Source organism: Saccostrea echinata, unplaced genomic scaffold (genome assembly GCF_033153115.1).
Source record: "Saccostrea echinata isolate AGI-Se365-2 ecotype Australia unplaced genomic scaffold, CSIRO_AGI_Sech_v1 ptg000012l, whole genome shotgun sequence".
NCBI lineage: Eukaryota > Metazoa > Mollusca > Bivalvia > Ostreida > Ostreidae > Saccostrea > Saccostrea echinata.
The window spans coordinates 6,145,018-6,165,996 of NW_026889761.1; the positions used below are offsets into that span (position 1 = coordinate 6,145,018).

Sequence of the window (20,979 nt, forward strand, 5' to 3'; positions counted from 1 at the left end):
CAAAGACTTGTGATTTTTTTTTTAGTAACAACTCAATGAGTAGAGGTCTATAATGCAAATTGTTTTACAGTCTTCCTAGAAGTTTCATTTAGTAAATACATGTGAGGATTATTATCTGTACTGTGAATCTTGTTTTTTTTTTTTTAAACAATGAAAAAATTTTCGAGAGGAACTCCGAATTGAATATTCTGTTAAATTAGAAAAAAGTTTGCTGTCTTCACAAATCTTTAGATATACAGTACAATGATCTGTTAGAAAATACATTTTGTATGAAAAAAAAAATACGAGGAGATAAAGGCTTTCTTTTTTATGCAGGGATTTATTAAGCTGTTTTAATTAATGGTACTTACCAACTTTAGAAAAAATTCTTAAAATCCCTCTTTTAGTTCAGAAAATTCCTGATTAAACATATGTTACATTTAATATATATTTATTTATGACTATACTTCTAGAAATGATCCTCAGAATGCAGATTTGTGCAATATTTATTAGAAAAACTTCCAGGATGGCATGCTCCGTGACTCCCTTAGTGTATTCAGACCTCCAGTGCTAATACTGAGTCAGTTTAAAGTTTGTCATTAAAATTATCCAAAGAAAATCTATTGAACCTTAAAATTATGTTCTATTTTTAAACTTCTAACTTTTTAAAAGGCCACTGATCATTTAAAGTTATATTTACATGTTATAAAACATTGAATACAAGGTAATATTATTTCTTTTTATTGGAATATGAAGCACTTTCAAATTGGTAAGATCCTGTTATAGACTAAATCTTTATGCTTTAAATATTCACCTATACATTTGCAGATCATCATTGCTTAGAGCTTTATACATATAGTAATCTTTTCTTAAATTTATGTAAGATCTGATATGTTCCAAACAGTTCTAGCTTCATAAACATTGATTAAATCTAAGTTTATCAAGGACTTTAATCATTGTACCAGATCCCCTGTAACAATAAGCAGTACCTTTAGTAGGTTTGTGAATTGATTAATGGCACGTTCCAATGTAGTGATGTATCTTTTCTGGCTTAGACCAAATATCTGTAAATTTGTTGACATGAGAAGACTTTAATATTTATATTTGTAAGTGAATCTCAGACCATTCAAGTTTACCAACAGAAAATATAATGCTCCTTGGGCATTCTAGGCATTGCAGTTAGAACAATTGCAGTCCTCCTGTTTATTTGGACGATAAAAATGTAAATTAAGTTTTTCAAATTTGTGAACTTTTGTGGACTTCTAAAAGTTTTTCTTTCAAAGAATATTACAAATATGTTTTTACAAAATTTTCTCTATCTGAAAATGAGATTTTGATATATTGGATTATAGCTACTGCATAATTACTCGCCTGAGAGGCATGGTCGAAGTTTCCTCCACTGTGTGTAATTTTGCTAAGGTATCAAAAACGGAAATAGGGGCTAGATAGTTTAATTAGGAGGAAACAGAAAAATGCCATGTTTTTAGCTCACCTGAGCTGAAAGCTCAAGTGAGCTTTTCTGATCACATTTTGTCCGGCGTCCGTCTGTCTGTCCGTCTGTCTGTCCGTCTGTCTGTAAACTTTTCACATTTTCGACTTCTTCTCAAGAACCACTGGGCCAATTTCAACCAAACTTGCCACAAAGTATCTTTGGGTAAAGGGGATTCAAGTTTGTTCAAATGAAGGGCCACGCCCTCTTTCAAGGGGAGATAATTAGGAATTACTGAAAAAATAATGGCATCATTTAAAAATCTTCTTCTCAAGAACCATAGGGCCAGGAAAGATGAAACTCATGTGAAAGCATCCTTAGGTAGTGTACATTCAAGTTTGTTCAAATCATGACCCCCGGGGGTAGGGCGGGGCTGCAATGGAGGATCAAAGTTTTACATAGAAATATATAGGAAAAATCTTTAAAAATCTTCTTCTCAAGAACAGCAAAGCCATAATGAGTCATATTTATATGGAAGCATCCTGAGGTAGTGTAGATTCAAGTTTGTTCAAATCATGACCCCCGGGGGTAGGGTGGGGCCACAATGGAGGATCAAAGTTTTACATAGAAATATATAGGAAAAATCTTTAAAAATCTTCTTCTCAAGAACAGCAAAGCCATGATAAGTCATATTTATATGGAAGCATCCTGAGGTAGTGTAGATTCAAGTTTGTTCAAATCATGACCCCCGGGGGTAGGGTGGGGCCACAATAGAGGATCAAAGTTTTACATAGAAATATATAGGAGAAATCTTTAAAAATCTTCTTCTCAAGAACAGTAAAGCCATGATGAGTAATATTTATATGGAAGCAATCTCAGGTAGTGTAGATTCAAATTTGTTCAAACCATGGCCCCTGGGGGTAGGGCGGGGCCACAATGGAGGATCAAAGTTTTACATAGAAATATATAGGAAAAATCTTTAAAAATCTTCTTCTCAAGAACAGCAAAGCCATGATGAGTCATATTTATATGGAAGCATCCTGAGGTAGAGTAGATTCAAGTTTGTTCAAATCATGACCCCCGGGGGTAGGGCGGGGCCACAATGGAGGATCAAAGTTTTACATAGAAATATATAGGAAAAATCTTTAAAAATCTTCTTCTCAAGAACAGCAAAGCCATAATGAGTCATATTTATATGGAAGCATCCTGAGGTAGTGTAGATTCAAGTTTGTTCAAATCATGACCCCCGGGGGTAGGGCGGGGCCACAATGGAGGATCAAAGTTTTACATAGAAATATATAGGAAAAATCTTTAAAAATCGTCTTCTCAAGAACAGCAAAGCCATGATGAGTCATATTTATATGGAAGCATCCTCAGGTAGTGTAGATTCAAATTTGTTCAAATCTTGACCCCCGGGGGTAGGGCGGGGCCACAATGGAGGATCAAAGTTTTACATAGAAATATATAGGAAAAATCTTTTAAAATCTTCTCAAGAACAGCAAAGCCATGATGAGTCATATTTATATGGAAGCATCCTCAGGTAGTGTAGTTTCAAATTTGTTCAAATCTTGACCCCCGGGGGTAGGGCGGGGCCACAATGGAGGATCAAAGTTTTACATAGAAATATATAGGAAAAATCTTTAAAAATCTTCTTCTCAAGAACAGCAAAGCCATGATGAGTCATATTTATATGGAAGCATCCTGAGGTAGTGTAGATTCAAGTTTGTTCAAATCATGACCCCCGGGGGTAGGGCGGGGCCACAATGGAGGATCAAAGTTTTACATAGAAATATATAGGAAAAATCTTTAAAAATCTTCTTCTCAAGAACAGCAAAGCCATGATGAGTCATATTTATATGGAAGCATCCTGAGGTAGTGTAGATTCAAGTTTGTTCAAACCATGACCCCCGGGGGTAGGGCGGGGCCGCAATGGAGGATCAAAGTTTTACATAGAAATATAAAGGAAAATATCTTCTTCTGAAGAACTGCAAACTATGATTAGTCATTTTGATATGGAAGCATCCTCAGGTAGTGTAGATTCAATTTTGTTCAAATGATGACCCCCAGGGGTAGGGTGGGGCCCAATGGGGGAAGGAAAGTTTTACATAAGAAAATATAGAAAAAATATTTCTTCTCAAGAACAGAAAAGCTATGTTTAATCATATTGATATGGAAGCATCCTCAGGTAGTGTAGATTCAAGTTTGTTCAAATGATGACCCCTGGGATAGGGAGGAGCCACAATGAGGGATCAAATTTTTACAAAGGAATATATGGGAATTTTTTTAAAAAAATCTTCTCAAGTACAACAAAGCCATTTGTTATATTGACATGGAAGCATCATCAGGTAGTTTAAAATTCAAGCCCCCCCCCTCCCCCGGTCTTTTCAATACTGAACTGATTGTGCTTTTGCCTAGCCAATGTGCTCAGGTGAGCGATGTGGCCCATGGGCCTCTTGTTATTACATACACCCCAAACTGGAAAGGGGGGGGGGGGGGGAGTTAATGTAGTATTTGCTGTGTTTCTCTTTTGTACTGTCTGTCATAGATGTTGCAGTTTGTGTCTGTCATAAAATCAAATCAGGACAAAAGTCTCAAACATCTGATTGGAATGGAATCAAACTTGACCAATTGTGTTTTTTTTTCCCATGACCCAGCTAAAGGTTGCTAGAATCTTAAGGTCATCTCTCAAAGGTTAAAGTCACTTCGAAATGAGATACTGAAATCACCCCCGAGTTGTTTACAAGTTTTAGTACACTGTTGCTTATGACTTGTGTTGTTGCATTACCCACATGTTATTGTATTGATTTTAATTGATTTGGATTTTTCAGTAGGCTTAACATGAAGAAATTGATGTTGACATAAGGTGTAGCTGAAGTGCTTGTATATTTACACTATTTTTATTTCTTACTGTTGTCAAAGAAAAACTGAGTAGAAACTTCAAATCATCTTCAATTGCCTGTTGGTATGAAATTTAGCATCATCATTGTTAGAGGCTCTTGATGAATTCTGTATTACTTAATGTCCTATCTTTACACCTATTTTGTATTCTGTTGTCTGCTTTCATGATTTAAATCCCCAGTTCTTCTCTCTAGGACTAACGACAGGGGAATCAGAGCATAGGAAAAATCCAATACACATTCTATTGAAATCAGACACATTCATAAGTGAAAACAAATTCAAATTTTTGTTACATCTTAACTGGAATTTATAAACTCATGGACATAATTAAGATGAGAATATATGACTGTGTAGAATTATTCCAACACTTTTCTGTTTAGCAGCAGGAGTTTAGCAATGTTTGTGAATGTTCTGCTGTGTGTATTGAGCACCAGTGTTCTGTGGCAATGCCAGGCATACCCCACAGGATCACCCGGCTGTAAACAAGACGAGGCTCCCAAAAAAGATTACGATTTCGTCCCATTTCACTCAGGACCTGTAAACGACGAGAACCTTCCTTATTATGTGAGTTCCACGAAATCCGGAAAAGAATGGACAGGTTTGACAATTTTACATAAGATACAGTTGTACAGATACTATTTACATTAATCTTTAACCATGCTTGATATTTATATAAAGTTGATTATTTATCTTTTAAAATTATATAATGAGGAATTGAAAAAAAATTGTATATTAATTAGAAATTGAAAAAAAAACCATGCTCGCCATTATGGAATAATAAATATTAGGAACAGATTTTTCAATGTTTTTTTTTTTATCCCACAGTGAGGATTTGGGCTGAAAATAGTTATTTTAAGGGATTCCTCTTGCGTGTTATGGCACTGAATCCCTCTGAAACAGTGACAGGAAGCTATGTTACAATGCCTAGCGACACAAGAAGCTGTTCAGATACTGTAGGTACTATCACATATAGATACATTAGGTATGAATAAAGAATAGTCAGTTTTGAAAATTTTATGATGATGCAACTTAAGGGAAAGTATCTGGTGAGAATAAAATGATAAAAAAAATAATGCTTTCCAAATATGTTGAAAAGTTAGAAAGAAATGCCTTGTCATAATGAGCTGATGTACATGAAAACAAGTAATTAAGCTTTTATCTACTTTTTTTTCAAAGATATATTTCACACATTTTTAATAAATATATTTAGAATTTTTGACAAAGACTTTCAAAAAAAATTTACTGTACATGTACATAAATTGACGCATTCAAAATTTAGCGCAATCACTGGGTATTGAGTGTTTGGCATAATCATGAATTAGCGCTACACACGTTCGCGCCGAGTATTGTATTTATAAATGATTTATTAACGTTATTCATGAATTAGCGCATTGTTGTCCACGGCAAAGCCGCTAAAATATGAAGCCTCCTTTTTAAGTACACATACAGTATTCTTTGTTCATCAGTGAAAATGCTTGTAGACAAAATATTGAATGAAAATGTATTCTATTGATTACAGGATTTGATAACAAAATAAGGTATACAGATTTTTGAAAGTAAACAAAACTTTTTTTTTCAGTTTTTGTTCTTATTTTAATCCAGTGTTGGTAACCTATAAAATGATGATGCTCTTTTTTAATATGTTTTGTAAAAATATCCTTTTGAAATGTTTTATAGGATGCCACACACAGTAGAGCTGATACCAATCGCACGTCATTGACTTTTGTGTGGAAACAAAGTGATGAAATGTCAGGGGATGTTTATTTCAAGTAATTATATAATAAGTTTGAGGTCAACAACTTTAAAAGATATATACAAACAACAAAATGTGTTGTTTCATTTTATATAAAAGAAGACAAATTTAATTTTTTTCACTTCAGCTAATTTAAATTTAATGAAGGAAATGGAGTGAAATCTTGCTGATTCCAGAAAATGACTAAGTTTATTTTATGATTGGGGAAGCATGAAATTGAATTGTTTGATAACAGATGAATCTCAGTCATATAGAACTGCAGAAATAATCAAAGTCCTGTTTTGCTTGTATCTAATGAAGGAATTTCTAATGAACACCAATTCATATTCCTTACAGAGCTACTATAGTTCATAGTAAAACCACAGACTACAAAATAACCACTTCTTTGCCCAAGTCCTCAATAGTGCGAGATCCAGAATGTGGTTCATCTAAAGGATGCCAGTCTGACTGTCACAGTGGTACCTGTTCCTACCAAGTCACCTGGCAAAAAACCGCAAATCTGATGAGGTTTGAATTTCAACAGGATTTTGGAGCTGGCAATAAATATCAAGCTTTAGGACTATCAAGCGACCAAAAAATGGTAAACCTTATATTGTGAAATCACTAATTTTCATGGAGGTTTAATTTTCAATGTTTTTGAGGTACGAGGAGACCAACAAATTCACCATGAAATGTAAAATGTCACAAACATAACGAACAATTCTTCATCCACGAAATAAAATCCTCGCAAACCCATTGTTTTTCCCCAAACCAAGAAAATTTGATCCCATGAAAATACGTGATTTTACAGTTGATTAATGTTTTAAAACAGGTATAATTTATCTATAGAAAAAAGAGAGAAAAATTCAAGTGATATGATTAATATTATAAGATACAATAATGATGTAGCAACATCAGGTCTCATCTGTGCAATGTTTATTATTATTAGTGGTTTATTGTTAGCTAAAGATTTGATAAATGTTTTATCAGGGTAATGACAGTGTAATGGTTTGTAAGGCCTATGGAGGAAAGGTGGAATTTGAACAAGGATACAACATTCCCCAAATGTTTAAGTTTAGACCAGTCACCAATGTAAGTACTCCATTCATCTGTACATGTCATTGTACATTACATGAAATACTTCAGTCATAAAGCCTAAGTAATTTGCCATTATTATACCTCTGTTAAGGATACTCAAATTTGATTGGCTTGTTTGAAGGCTTTTAAACTCAATAATAACTCCAAAAAGTACTATTTACAGCAATAATGACCTAGGAATCATTGCATGTGGGATATAATGACCCGGTCATTATAAATAATGACTGCTAAAAATGACCTGTTAATCTAAATTCCATTCAAATTTAAAAATTAATGCATAAAGTAATGACTGTTCATTACTAAAATGCCATTATAAAGATATGTATAGTCTTTTTATGATACAGAATACGATTGTCCTTTAGATGCGTCATAAAATTTATCGTTTTCATTGAAACTTTCGTTGTACAATGAATGTCAAATTCAACAAATGCAGACTTGGCTCTTTTGTACAGTAAAAGTCTGCACCAGATGGTCATCGTACTGGGAAATAGTATTTGTGAATTTATAAAAATGCATGTTACTGACAATCACAGAGTGTTTAAATAAATTGGCGGTGCAAAAACTTACAAGACTTGCAGGCGAAAAGTAAACAACTTCACTAGCGGATCCCGATGAAACACTGATAATAACAGTTCGTAGGTCTATTACACAATTGATTATTTTGGTAAAAAGCCTACAAAAATTGTCTTAGCTTATATCGGTATAATACAACAATCGATTACCCCTTAAGAGGTCAACATGGTGAAATAAGGACCCGAGACCTGGCCCACTCGCTGACCTGACCTGACCTTTGCCGCTACGCGGCCTCGTTCAGGTCAGATCACCTCGTGGGCCAGGTCTCGGGTCCTTATTTCACCATGTTGACCTCATAAGGGGTAATTAATTGTATAGTACATTGTTACCATGACAAAGAGTGAGACTATCTTTGATGGACTTCTGGTACATCATTTGTTAACAATATTATGGAAGAAATGCAGATGAAATTTCTGATCCAGAGGTACTAATTAAATCGAAGTTACCAGACTTGAGTTTAGTAAGACAACTTTCTGAGTTTCTATCTGACATAGAGTCACTGAGTTAGTGGATATTTAATATTACCCTATAGGGAAAAATGCAACCATTGAAAATAAATATACATGTAGATCAAAATTTAGAAATACACAAGGTGTTGAACACCTGTATAATCTTTTAAAGCTGTATAGGTGTGTATCCATAAATGAGAATTTTCCTTTCAGCCAAACAACACAGGAATCAACGTTATAGAAACATCACAGGTAGACAATGTCATCCAATGTGTGATTGAGAGGCCCATTAACAGTACAAATCCAGAGGTCTTCACCTTATCTCAGCCATGGTATGTCCTCCATTCCATGGGATCTGTTTTGGGTAGGTAAAAACGTAATGCAGAATTTGTATTAGTAAATCAATCATATGAAAGATCTGTGGCATATTTTCCTAAATGTCTCTCTATGATATGACTACAGAGCTTATAAAGGCCAATAACCAAATTCATATCCATTGTTCATCAAAACATTGCTGAAATATTGCATTACGCAGCAGATTAAAATAAGTAATAATTAATATATACATTGCTTTATCATAAGTTCAAATTGATCTACTTAAAATTTATTTGAATCTTGTATTAATAAAAACAGATGAACAGTATATATTTATATAATCTGATTGGGATTTTATCAAAGCACCTCACATTTTACAATAGATGGCTACTGTATATCACCAAGCCTAGTTTTGACCGTTACTACTGTCTATGACTTTCGAATTTATTAGTGAATTGATTCCTCTACAAGCTCTAGGTTATTCCCCATGACCAATACCACACGGAGCTAATTACATACCTAAGCAAATGTTATAATATACACTGTATTTATAAACTTCAAGACTAGACTTTCTCACTTTCTGCATACTTTTTTTGTTACAAGCTTCAAATCAAAATCAAAATATCCATAAGCTAATGACAAGTAAACTATGTTTCTACATTAATTTTTAAAAAAAACAAAACAAAAGATTAAATTAACTTCTCATTAAGCAACTGATCAAATTTTATAAAGCTAGCCACTATTAAAATGAATTAATACATTGTATTAGTATGCTAAAGACATGTATGGCAGGGTCTCTCAGATGAACAACACATCTTATAGATAAATATAGTTAATAATACTCAGGATTAAATGTCTCTAATTTAAAGTGTATATGAATTAATGTCTTTAAAGGTGGCAACATTAGCTATCATTACACCACAAAATCAGCATCGTCCAATGTAGTGAACTTCTTGTCAGTTGGGGCTGTACAGACAACAGTCGTATCTTCAACTACGACATCTCACGCAGCTACCACAACAACACAGACTACGGTATATTTCATTTATTTTTTATGTGTTTCTGTTTTCAAGGACTTTTTATGCCCTGCCCTGAATATTGCCGGGGCATATAGTGTTTGTCATGTCCGTCTTCCGTCCTTCTGTCACATTTTGCGTTTAGCTCTGTTTAAAGCTCAGTTTCAAAGAAACTATCCAGGATATTTTTATCAAACTTTATATGCTAATAGATATTGATGAGAGCTATGCAACTGCATCAACATTTTTTGACCTTGACCTTTCTTTTGACCTTGACCTCACTTTTCTTAAATTAGTGTTTAGCTCAGTTTTAAAGATTCCATTCAAGTGTAATCATACTTCATATGTTGATACATACTGATGTAAACTATTCAACTGCATCAACATTTTTGACCTTGACCTTTCCTTTGACCTTGACCTCACTTTTCTTAAATTAGTGTTTAGCTCAGTTTTAGTGAAACCATTCAAGTTATTTTTAACAAACTTCATATGCTGATCAGTTTTACTGATGAGAGCTATTCAACTGCATCAACATTTTTTGATCTTGACCTTTCCTTTGACCTTGACCTCACTTTTCTCAATTTGTGTTAAAATGTTGCTTTAATAATATACCCTCGGTGGGGCATTCATGTCCTATGGACATATTTCTAGTCTTTTATGAAATGAGTTGTGAGAAGCCAAACATCCTTAGGTAAATAAAAAGTTTATTTTCCAGCAAAATATTTGAACAAAAATAACAATGAAAGGTTTGTTAATTTAACATGACTGTAATTTTCCCATGAAAAAAAATATATCATTTAGGCAAAAAAAAAAAGAAAAACCATTAATCTTTAGTTTCTTGGGCCAAATTTTTCAAAAAAAAAAAAAACAAAAAACGGTGCGGCAGGTATTTTTCTTATTTTTAAAGTAAGTGTGACCTCTTTTTTCATGTCAATCAAGAAAATGATGATATCAACTGTTTCCTACTTTTTTGTTCTCTTATATGAATTATAATATGTACAACTTTTAAATAATGTTATTCCAAACATTTTTATAAAAAAATGTTGATTCATAAAGTACTGTTGTAACAAGAACTATATTCTGTATCTAATAAAATCGTCTTTCTGCAAGATGTGTGAAAAGGGGCATAACTCAATCTTCTTTTTTTTTTTTTTGAGATAAAAAAAAAAATTAGTTATTTCCTTTTCATGTCAATAAAATTGATCAATGCGGCAGTGTTTGATCAGATGTCTGTGGTGCCTGAGAAACAAAAGATTTTTTTCTTTAGAAGAAGTGTGAAAACTTACTACTGTATATGCCTTTAAAGACCAGTTTTATTCATCTTTGTGTCTATGCAAATGAAAACAGATTGAGCAAATGGTGTGAACCACTTATTTACATATTTACAATTCGGTTATTTGAAACAATCTAATTGCAGTTGTTGACCAAGGACTGATAGGTGTTGTCACTATCCCAAAAAGATATATATATATATATATATATATATATATATATATATATATATATATATATATATATATATATATATATATATATATATATATATATATATATATATATATATATATATATCTTTTAGGGGGAGGGGGGCTGTATGATTACTTACTACTAATTTTGTCCTGTTGTATATTTGTTATTTTTCCTATGAGCTCACTTGGGATGCTTTAGAACTTGCTGGAAAGTTTCAAACAAAACACAGTAAAACTTTCTTACTCAGCCCAGAGACATTTACATTGTATATTATTTACGTCTATTCCAAACCATCTACTAGTGTCACTTATTTATAAATAATTTTAACAAGTTCTACTGAAATACTCTTATACCAATAGATTAAAAAACAACAGAATATGCAAATCCGTATTTTCTCATCCAGCAATGTTATGGATATTTAATTAAGTATGATATGTCAAAGTTGCCTATCCCTAGTCAGGGTTGAGTGAGTGACCTGTTTTTACTCAACATACACTTATTATTAGAATTTTCAAGCAACAATGATTAATATCTCCTTTCCATCTTGACCTCTTTACCTATCATTTTCAACATTTCAGTGGTAACTAAGTATACTTTTTCTTTAAAATTCAGACTTCTACATCTAACATTTCTCCTGACCCAGAATGTGGCACCACCAAAGGTTGTCTGGAAAGTTGTAGTGGTACCAGATGTACTTATATGATAACTTGGCAAAAGCGAAATGATTTAGTAAGATTTGAAATGATGCAAATGTCACCGGGAAATCAATATCAAGCCATTGGACTCTCAAGTGACGCCAAAATGGTAAGTCAGATATGAAATTTGATAATCAAAGTGGAAATTTAAAAATGTGGCCAACCACAAAGAGAATTTTCAAAGACATTGGGATAACCATATTTGATCTTGCATTTAACTTTAGTATGGGTAAGTAGTAGACTAAGATTGTTACTTTTACAATATGTTTCACCAATTTTATCCAAGGTTATATTATACAGTCAATGATGAGGATGGAAATTATTTTATTCAAATCCTAATTTTTTTTTTTTTTTTTTTTTTTTGAAAAGGTGAAATTATTGAGGTCTGAAAACATATACATGTAGTTTAGAGACTATGAATTCAATGCAGTGATTTAAAATAAAAAAAGATACTTGGGTAGGGTATTTGTCAGAGTTCAGGCATGCAGTGCTTTGAAATACACCCTGTTATATCTTTTCTACATCCCTAGTGTAAATGTTATATGAAAAGAATTTTCACAAGGTTTAAAGAAGTATGTATCTTCCATTTCTACAATACATACTAGATGATTTAATTGTAAACTTACTATTGTACTATATAGCCAGTAAATAGGGTTTAATATAACACTGGTATTAGTGTAAATGAATTTCAATGCAGATTTTATATTCAGTTCATACATTTTCCCATTAACATGACTATTCATAGTTTTTTTTACTTTACAATCAGCTGAACTCTTATGCATTTTAAGTGCAACTTAGTTGTTGTTTAATGTATAATTCAGCGACTATTTCACCATGGGCAAATGGCACTGAAACTATTCCATAGTAGGGGCTGTTTAGAAAAAATAGCAGGTTTATTCATCATATTTGTATAAAGAAAAAAAATTGCAGAGGTATGATAAAAAAATATATATATCCAGTGTACAAGCTCTTCTACAATTATTTTCCAAAAAAGTAAGATGGAGCCTATTCATTCATCCAAATCCATTCCTAGTATGACAAGTGTAAGATTTTACATAGTTACTGTAGATCACCATAATTACCGGTATAGGAAAATAAAGTTCTCATGAAAAAAGGTGATTTACAGAACTAACAATCTCATTGAGATTTAGCCCCACAAACTGTCTGTCAAACCCCTTTCTGCCTGATTCCGCCTTCAGGGGTGCTCTTGGATTTCCTGAATTGACCGAGGTAGCACACTCAGGGACTGCTTTGGATATGCTTTTTGTCAGGTTGTGTGTGGTTATACTGTACCTATTTTTGGATTACATTTGGTTTTTCTTTTTCACTTATACTTTTGTATGTATCCAATAGGGTGGCGACAGTGTGATGACATGTAAAGTAGACAGGGGAATGGTGTCTTTTGAACTGGGATATACCACAGGGACTTCATATTCCGCTCTTCCAAGTGTACGTATTATTTGTGCAAACCACCTATGTGTAGATATCCTCTCTTAATCAGCAAACACATAAATTAAATTTTCAGTATTAAAACTGAAAGAATTTTCAACAATTTGCTTTAATTGAAATCTTTATTTATCAGAAACAACCACAACTTGAAATAGGAAAGTCACCATTAATTGTTATTAGATAAAAATGACATGTACGAGGGTTGATACAAAAGTACTGTCACGGTGTCCATATCTTTTATTTGGCGTCATATTATCAAATATAATATACCAAACTATGCACATATTAAAATCTAATTAACATCGAATTTTTGCTTAAATAATATTAAATTAAATTGATTTTATAGATGTTTCAAACATAAAGCGTAGGGGGTGTCGCCGCGTCACAACTAAACGTCATGTTTTAAAGAGTATTTTTTAGACTGATAAAGTTGATCATATTAAAAAAGCATCTAAAGCACGCCTAATCGCCAAATAATTTTAAATGACAAAATTAACGTCATTTTCTAATGATCAGTTGAAAAATAAATGACGTCATTGCTATTTTTGATTATAAACATTGTGTTTTTACTCTGATGCATCGAACAAAGGAAGTGTCAAAATGGGCGGGGGGGGGGGGGGGGGGGAAGCATAATGAGCTGAAATGCATTTTGCATTTTTACTTCAAAATGGGGAAATCACCAGTAGAGACAGTTAAGTTGATTAATCAGACTCACAGTGAAAGGAATGTAAATAAGAGTCTTGTTTATAGATGGTTTCAGCGATTTTGGGGAGAGTGATAGGTCATTGAATGATTAGCAGAGGACAGGAAGACCGAAAGATGAGAGGTCGGACGGAAACATTTAACTGGTGTCTGATGTTGTCAAAAGACATGCGTGTACTGTTATGTACAGGGATATGAACACTTTGTCTTATTGTACTGTTTAAAGAATTTTGACAGAGGACTTAATTATGAAAAGAGTGAGTGTACGATGGGCATCAAGAATTCTTAAATTTCTTAAATTAATATTTTTTTCTTAAATTAAAGAAATTTGTGAATCTTGAAACTCAGTTATTTTTTATTGGGAAACGTTTGAATGTATGACGGCACGTAACCATTTTATGACATTATTTAGATGCGGCGACCACCCAAATCGCACTTTGTATATAATACAATATTTTTAAAAGTATATTAAAATCATGTTGAATTGAAATTTTCAGGCCTGGTTTGAAATAATTATAGCTTCCTTCAATTGTAATTTTATTGGTTTTATGTCGACTAGTAGTAATTTTATCGAAGTTGTGACATAACTTTTTGATCAACCCTCGTATGAATACAGTAGGGTATCGAAAGTCCATATACACTACAGGTAATTTGCCCTATTGATTGCCATGATATTTTTTTTTTTTTACAATACTCTCTGTTTTTATACATTTTATCCCTTTGTTGGACTTCCCAAAAAATAATGATTGGTATCAACTATAATTATTGAACTATATACATGTAATACTAACTCTGAAAAACCAAGGATATATAAAACATATATATACAAGTATATAACATGTAAAATATTGATGTGTTTCAAATATCAATATCAATCATGTACATTCATTTGGAGAATGATAATTAAAATACTGTCAAAAAAAGGTAAATTACATTTTAATACAAAAATCATGTTGCATGATTCAGGTTATATACTCATGTAATCTGCAATGTTTATTTAATAATATTAATAAAACTTGTAAAATGAGATTACTGTAGATTCCTTATTTTTCTAGAGTACTTATTATCGCAGAATTGCGTTTTCATGTCAAATCGTGAGAACAAAATTTCGCAAGTGGAAAGTTGATCAAGAGATTTTGAATGGAGTTTAGTATCATGAAAATAAAAGCAAGAAATTTTATTTAGCGATTGGCGTTTGTCGCGAAATTACGCGATAATTAATTCCTCGCATATATTTAGGAATCTACAGTACCACTCATAAAATACTTTTTTGAGCTGATTACAAGTGATTACACATGTACTAGTATGTAAAGAATATCACAGGGTTTTAGCTCACCTGAGCCAAAATTGACCAGTTGATCACTTTTCTGATCAAAATTTGTTTGTTGTCTGTGGTCTTCATTGTTGTCATGTAAGCTTTTTACAATTTCGTCTTCTTCTCCAGAACCAATATCATCTCCCCTTCCCCTCCCCTTCTCATCTTGCCTTTCATTTGAACAATCCTGAATCCCCTTCACCCAAGAATACTCTGTGCCAATTTAAAGTTGATATATTGGCAATAAATTAGAAAATGCGATTTTAATTGGTGTTGAAAATATTGCAATACATATCGCAATACATGTACAGTTAAAGATATTGTAATATATTGCAATAAGAAATCTCCAGCCAATACCCAACCCTATAAACAGGTTACAAGCTCTGTCACTGCTAATGCTTATGTCTCACCGGGTCTGTTTAATTAGTCAACTCTGCACACATCTCTGAGCATGGACTGACAATACTGGTGAGTTGGTTTTGCTTTCTCACATTTCTACCCTTAATTTGCTGGATTATAATTTTAATATTTTCATTAATACACAACAAAATTTCTATCTTTCTAAAGTATTAAGGATAAAGTTTGTGAAAGTGCAAGGATGTGTCAATTAAATGCGTACTGAAATCTGCAGTTTTAATAATCCAGATAAAAGAAGTTTCTGAACACACTTTTATTATATTTCTATGTGAAATGCTCTCACAACATATTTATAAATCATGATATTATACAGAAAATTTGAGAAAATATTAACTTCAAACCTGAGTCCAAGCCCCTTTAAAAATCTTCTCAAGAACGGCAAAGCCATGATAAGTCATATTTATATGGAAGCATCCTCAAGTAGTGTAGATTCAAGTTTGTCCAAAACATGGCCTGATGGGATAGGGTGGGGCCACAATGGGCAATGAAAGTTTCATGTAGGTTGGTTGGGGTTTTACATAAGAATATATAGTGAAAAGAATCCCTGATGAAGAACAGAAGACCATAGTTACTCAGGTGAGTGTTGTGGCCCTAGGGTCTATTGTTATAGTTTTAATATGAAAATGAAAATAACATAGTTTTTAAAGATTGTCATATGTGAAAGACATCAGAAATACATCTAGGTATTAAGCATACACACAGATATATATATGTATATGATGCTACCACAGTCAGTTTTGGTTTGTGTCTTGTGAGCAATTCCCCAAAGCAATCCTACTGAAGAGTGAAGACCCCAAAAGTATACAGCTTTTGGTTTAAAAGTGTATATTCTAAAGATTGATTAAATACTTGTAGTTAGTGGGGAGTGGAGTCAGCATCATAGAAACCTCACAGACTGCAGGCAGGGTGAGGTGTGTCGTGGAGCGGACTTTGAGCAGTATCAACCCCAAGGTGTTTAGTCTGACACAGAAGTGGTATCTACTGAGATCCACTGGACCTCTTGCAAGTGAGTTGTGTATGGGGGAACTCTATTGATATTCATAAGGGAATATAATTCTAAGTTCTATAGTGACCACATAAAAAGAAAAACAACAGGAAATATTTAGATTGTGATTGAGTATTTTGTTTGCTTTCCTTCTTTCAACATTAAAAATGATTGGGTATTGAATATGAGCTGAGCCCTATTCCCCTGCATGGAGGAAGAGGACTAAGTAAGAAACTGAATATGAGAATGATATATTTGGATTAACATTGACACTTTCGTTGTAGGTGGCGCTGTGACAAAACACAGTACGAGGTCTGCCAGCAGTTCCCCCGTGGACTTCCTGTCGACATCACTCATTACAGAGGAACAACCAGATAATCTCCTGGTCAAAATTCATGGTAACGGATTCTTATTTTCTATTGCAATTTGTAGATAATGGTACTTATACATTTGATATTGTCATATTGATATGCATGTTTTTTATATCCCTGTTTGTTGAACTATGCGTCAAACATTTTTTTCCCCAATATGGTAAGTAATCAATTTTTATAATACTGTTATAATCATTTTTTTCATAATCACACTAAGGATCCTTCATGATGATTGCGTGGGTGATGTTTTCAAGCATTGGAATTGTAACAGCGAGGTTCTTCAAGAATGGATGGGAGGGCAAGACTCTTATGGGACAAAAAGTGTGGTTCCAGGTGAGGAAAACTTTATTCCAGTTGCAAAATTAATGATTTGACGATATCAGATCCTAAAAGAAAAATCGGTCCATTTCTTTTTACTGAACAATTACTGAAAGTCTGTGGACCTTTTCTCAAAATACTTATAACTAAGACTGTCACAATATTTTTTTTTTTCATTTCCTCATAAAGTAATCAATAGTAAGTCTTTAAAAATCTTGCATTTTTATTACATGAGAATACATTGTATATTGGGAGTAATCTTCTAGAAAATATTATTACAGTGGTGCCTCGTTTATCCAGACGCCTCTGTCCCCAACGAAATAGTCCGGATAAATGAATCGTCCGGATAATTGAATCACATATCAAAAAGCACTCTCTATATAAGCATGTATATATGCACATTCTTGTTTCATATGTGACAGCAAAGAAAAAAAAAACTTTAAATTATATTTTGGTTAATTGTTCTAAAAGCAGTAATTGATTAATGAAAAAATATATTAAAATGTAATTTACACAATAAAAAAAATGGATGGCCAAATTTATGCCGAGACCTCCTTTTTTAATTCACCTTCTCTTTGACGTGACTTCATGGGTTGAGCAAATTTTGATCTACTGTTGTTTTATTTTGCCATATATTATAATTATTGAAGCTTATATGATATGACAGAACTGTTCAGCACCATCATTGAAAATGTTCAAATATAAACTAACCCTGTATATTCCCCGTATATTCATTACACGTACAGGGTTACTATGAAATTAACTGAGCACTGCAAACTAATCAAACAAAGTTTTAAAAACAATCGTAAACACAAGCCATCTTCATGATTATTAATATTATTTTTTTCTACAGACGCTAAGTTTGAATTTTGATCATTAAAAATACCTTGAAAAACGTAATCAACTTCTGTACGTAATGCCAGTTTTATATGTAATGGACGTTTGTAAACGGTAGTACATTAGATAGAGATATTTCTTCTATTATGTACCTTTCTATACTGTCTTGTGGGAAAAAAAGCGTTTCAAATACATTTACGTTTTTTAGAAATGGAACATCATATTTTAAACTAACACAATCGACATGATAAAGAGCATTACGAAATCGCTCGTTATTTATTGTTCATTTTATTTACAACTCTCCAAAATTCTCCTGAATTTAGCGATGTATATACGGTTAGCGGTATGATTTTGAATGGATTATTATGTAATTAATGCACAGTGTCAGCTAAATTCTTTGAGCTTCATAATAAAGATAAACGTGTGATTGAATTGGGGTAAACACACGCTAATTATAGACGCTATTGTTTGTAGGTCACAGGTAACCGCCTTCAAACTGACTGCATGGCCAATGTTTTTACAACAATTAACACGAATGCAAGATAAGTGTGAAAATGTTGTTTCTTGAAAAATTACCCTCCGGATAAACGAGTCATTTATGTTTTGTAGTAGAAATTGACCGTCTGGATACGGAACGCGAATTTCCGGATTAATGAGACAAAATAACGTGGAAAAAATCGGTTCCCAAAAAATATCGTCCGGATGGTGAAGCGTCTGGATAAATGGCGTCCGGATAAACGTGGCGCCACTGTATATTTATTAAAGAAAGAAATGACAGATTTGTCACGTTTTAATCTGAGCCGTAAGATTTTTTGTGAAAAGGGCAACTGATCCTTTTAAGCTTACCTGTGCTGAGATGAGCTGTTCTGTTCACCCGTTGTCTGGCATCCATCTGTCTTTCTGTCCTTCTGTCTTTAAGGACCCTCTTTACACTAATGGAAAAGATTTTTTTGATTTTGGATATTGAGAAAATTATAGTGGTTAAAGGTGTAAATATCAGTCTAGACGAACTCCAAAAACAGCGTTTCCGGAAGTAAGAAATTGAGACTGAAAAACACTCCGAAAAAAGAGTCCGCGCATGCGCACCCATACAAAAAATGGCGATTTTTCGGCAAAAATGAGGGGTCTACAAAAACTGTCCGTGCAAAGTTTTGGAAAGTATGGCAATTATGACAGTACTCAGAAATGCTAAATAAAAGACTTCGGAAGAGATCGTATTTGTCAGATTTTTAATTTTATTTGCAAAAAAGGAGATATTTACTTTCAAAGTTGACGTTTGAAGTCAGATTAATTACAGAGAAAATAATACGTTTGAGAAGTAAATATGCATAATAAAAGGGATATATATATGCAAAATGGGACAACATATATTGTAACTGTTAAAAACTTGACTGAATTTTACACATAAATTAGCAATCCGGTGTTTTATTTGTGTACGACATCTGAATTTAACATGTAAGTTCTTACCATCGTTATTTACCGATTTTTTTATCACATACGAACAAATATTATTGTGAAAACATTTTCATGACTATAATCTATCAATATGAAAACTTTAAAAACTGCTCTTCTAGAAATTAAGGTCGCAACATGTCTTCTAAAAATGAACCTGTGAATATCTCTGCTCCGTGGTGAAAAATACGCATTTTCTGATTAAAATAAACACAAGCTGGGTGTCTTCAAAAACAAATAAAAGCACCTTTATTTTAGGAACGACATAAAATTTAAATCAAGGGGACAATAAATCAAATAAGAAAATAATTCTTACCGGCAGTACTGAATTCGATGTCGTATATCCAATTTACTATTATGCAAGAGTTTGAAGCGATAGATACGTAAGTCAGTATCCACAAAATAATTTAATAAATGTTTCCATTCAACAAAAATTGAAATAAAGTCACAATGCACTAAATACAGCCATTATGCAGCCGTATATTTGGAGAAAGCGAACGACAATCCACCGTTTGTTTACATTAGACGCCATTTTACCGCAATGCATGATGGAGCCAAAGACTTTGTTTTCGGAGTTCACGCCGTTTTTGGAGTTCGTCTAGACTGAATATTGAACTTATCTATCACATTTTCAACATAGGGTACCTTGCATTAACCACCAGGAAAAATGTTCAAAGACAATGAAGTACCGATGAACAGAAATCACTGTTGTTTACTTATGTGGGCAAAATACCTCCAAATGAAGTGTTCAATCTATTCATCTTGTCCTATAAAAATGTCATGAATGCTTGATTTCATTACAAATTAAGTAATAAACTGTACATTTCAATTTATGTTGTTCTTGATCAAAGGGCAGATTACTCTATCTGCATGAAAATACCACAAAATCATAACTCTTTTGTGTGCACTCTTAAACTTTTCACATTTTTGACTTCTTCTCAAGAACCACATGGCATGTTTATCAAAAGTTGGGACAAAGCATCCTCATTTAAATGAGATTCTTAATTATTCAAATGAAAGACCAAGCTCCTTTTTAAAGGGGAGATAATGAAGAAAAGTCAAAAGTAGGGTTCGGTCATCTCAATGACCACTGGGTCAGAAAAGGTGAATTTGTAAGAAAGCTTTCCTAGGTAGTGTAGATTCTAAATTATTCAAATCATGACCCACAGAGGTAAGGTGGGACCCAATAAGGGATGAAAGTGTTATAAGGAAATATATTAGGAAAATCTTTAAATATCTTCTTCTTAAGAAATGTTGAAATTTATGTGGAAGCTTTCTGAGGTTTTGTAGATCTCCTTAACTAATGGCCCTTAGGGTAAGGTGGGCCACAATAGGGGTTTAAAGTTTCATATGGAACTCTATAAGAAATCAAAAAAAAAAATCCTATGAAGAATTACAATATAACCATTAATTTGCAAATATTTACAAGTTGTGTGGATTTTAATTTTTTTTCTTTCCAAATTTTGGACCAGGAGTTGG

At 33.0% G+C, this 20,979-nt stretch overlaps 1 protein-coding gene across 1 annotated transcript in view; it reads left to right on the plus strand.

Moving 5' to 3' along the window:
• The first annotated feature begins 4,693 nt into the window (after window positions 1-4,693).
• The window catches only part of LOC133185247 (putative ferric-chelate reductase 1), a 28,953-nt gene continuing 12,667 nt past the window's right edge, over window positions 4,694-20,979 (plus strand). The window contains exons 1-12 of the mRNA XM_061320351.1: window positions 4,694-4,904; window positions 5,132-5,259; window positions 5,984-6,075; window positions 6,396-6,639; window positions 7,029-7,130; window positions 8,372-8,522; window positions 9,368-9,507; window positions 11,572-11,763; window positions 13,008-13,103; window positions 16,393-16,543; window positions 16,807-16,920; window positions 17,111-17,226. Coding sequence (XP_061176335.1) covers window positions 4,703-4,904; window positions 5,132-5,259; window positions 5,984-6,075; window positions 6,396-6,639; window positions 7,029-7,130; window positions 8,372-8,522; window positions 9,368-9,507; window positions 11,572-11,763; window positions 13,008-13,103; window positions 16,393-16,543; window positions 16,807-16,920; window positions 17,111-17,226 — 1,728 coding nt within the window. The 5' untranslated portion in view covers window positions 4,694-4,702. The remainder of the gene's footprint in view (window positions 4,905-5,131; window positions 5,260-5,983; window positions 6,076-6,395; window positions 6,640-7,028; window positions 7,131-8,371; window positions 8,523-9,367; window positions 9,508-11,571; window positions 11,764-13,007; window positions 13,104-16,392; window positions 16,544-16,806; window positions 16,921-17,110; window positions 17,227-20,979) is intronic.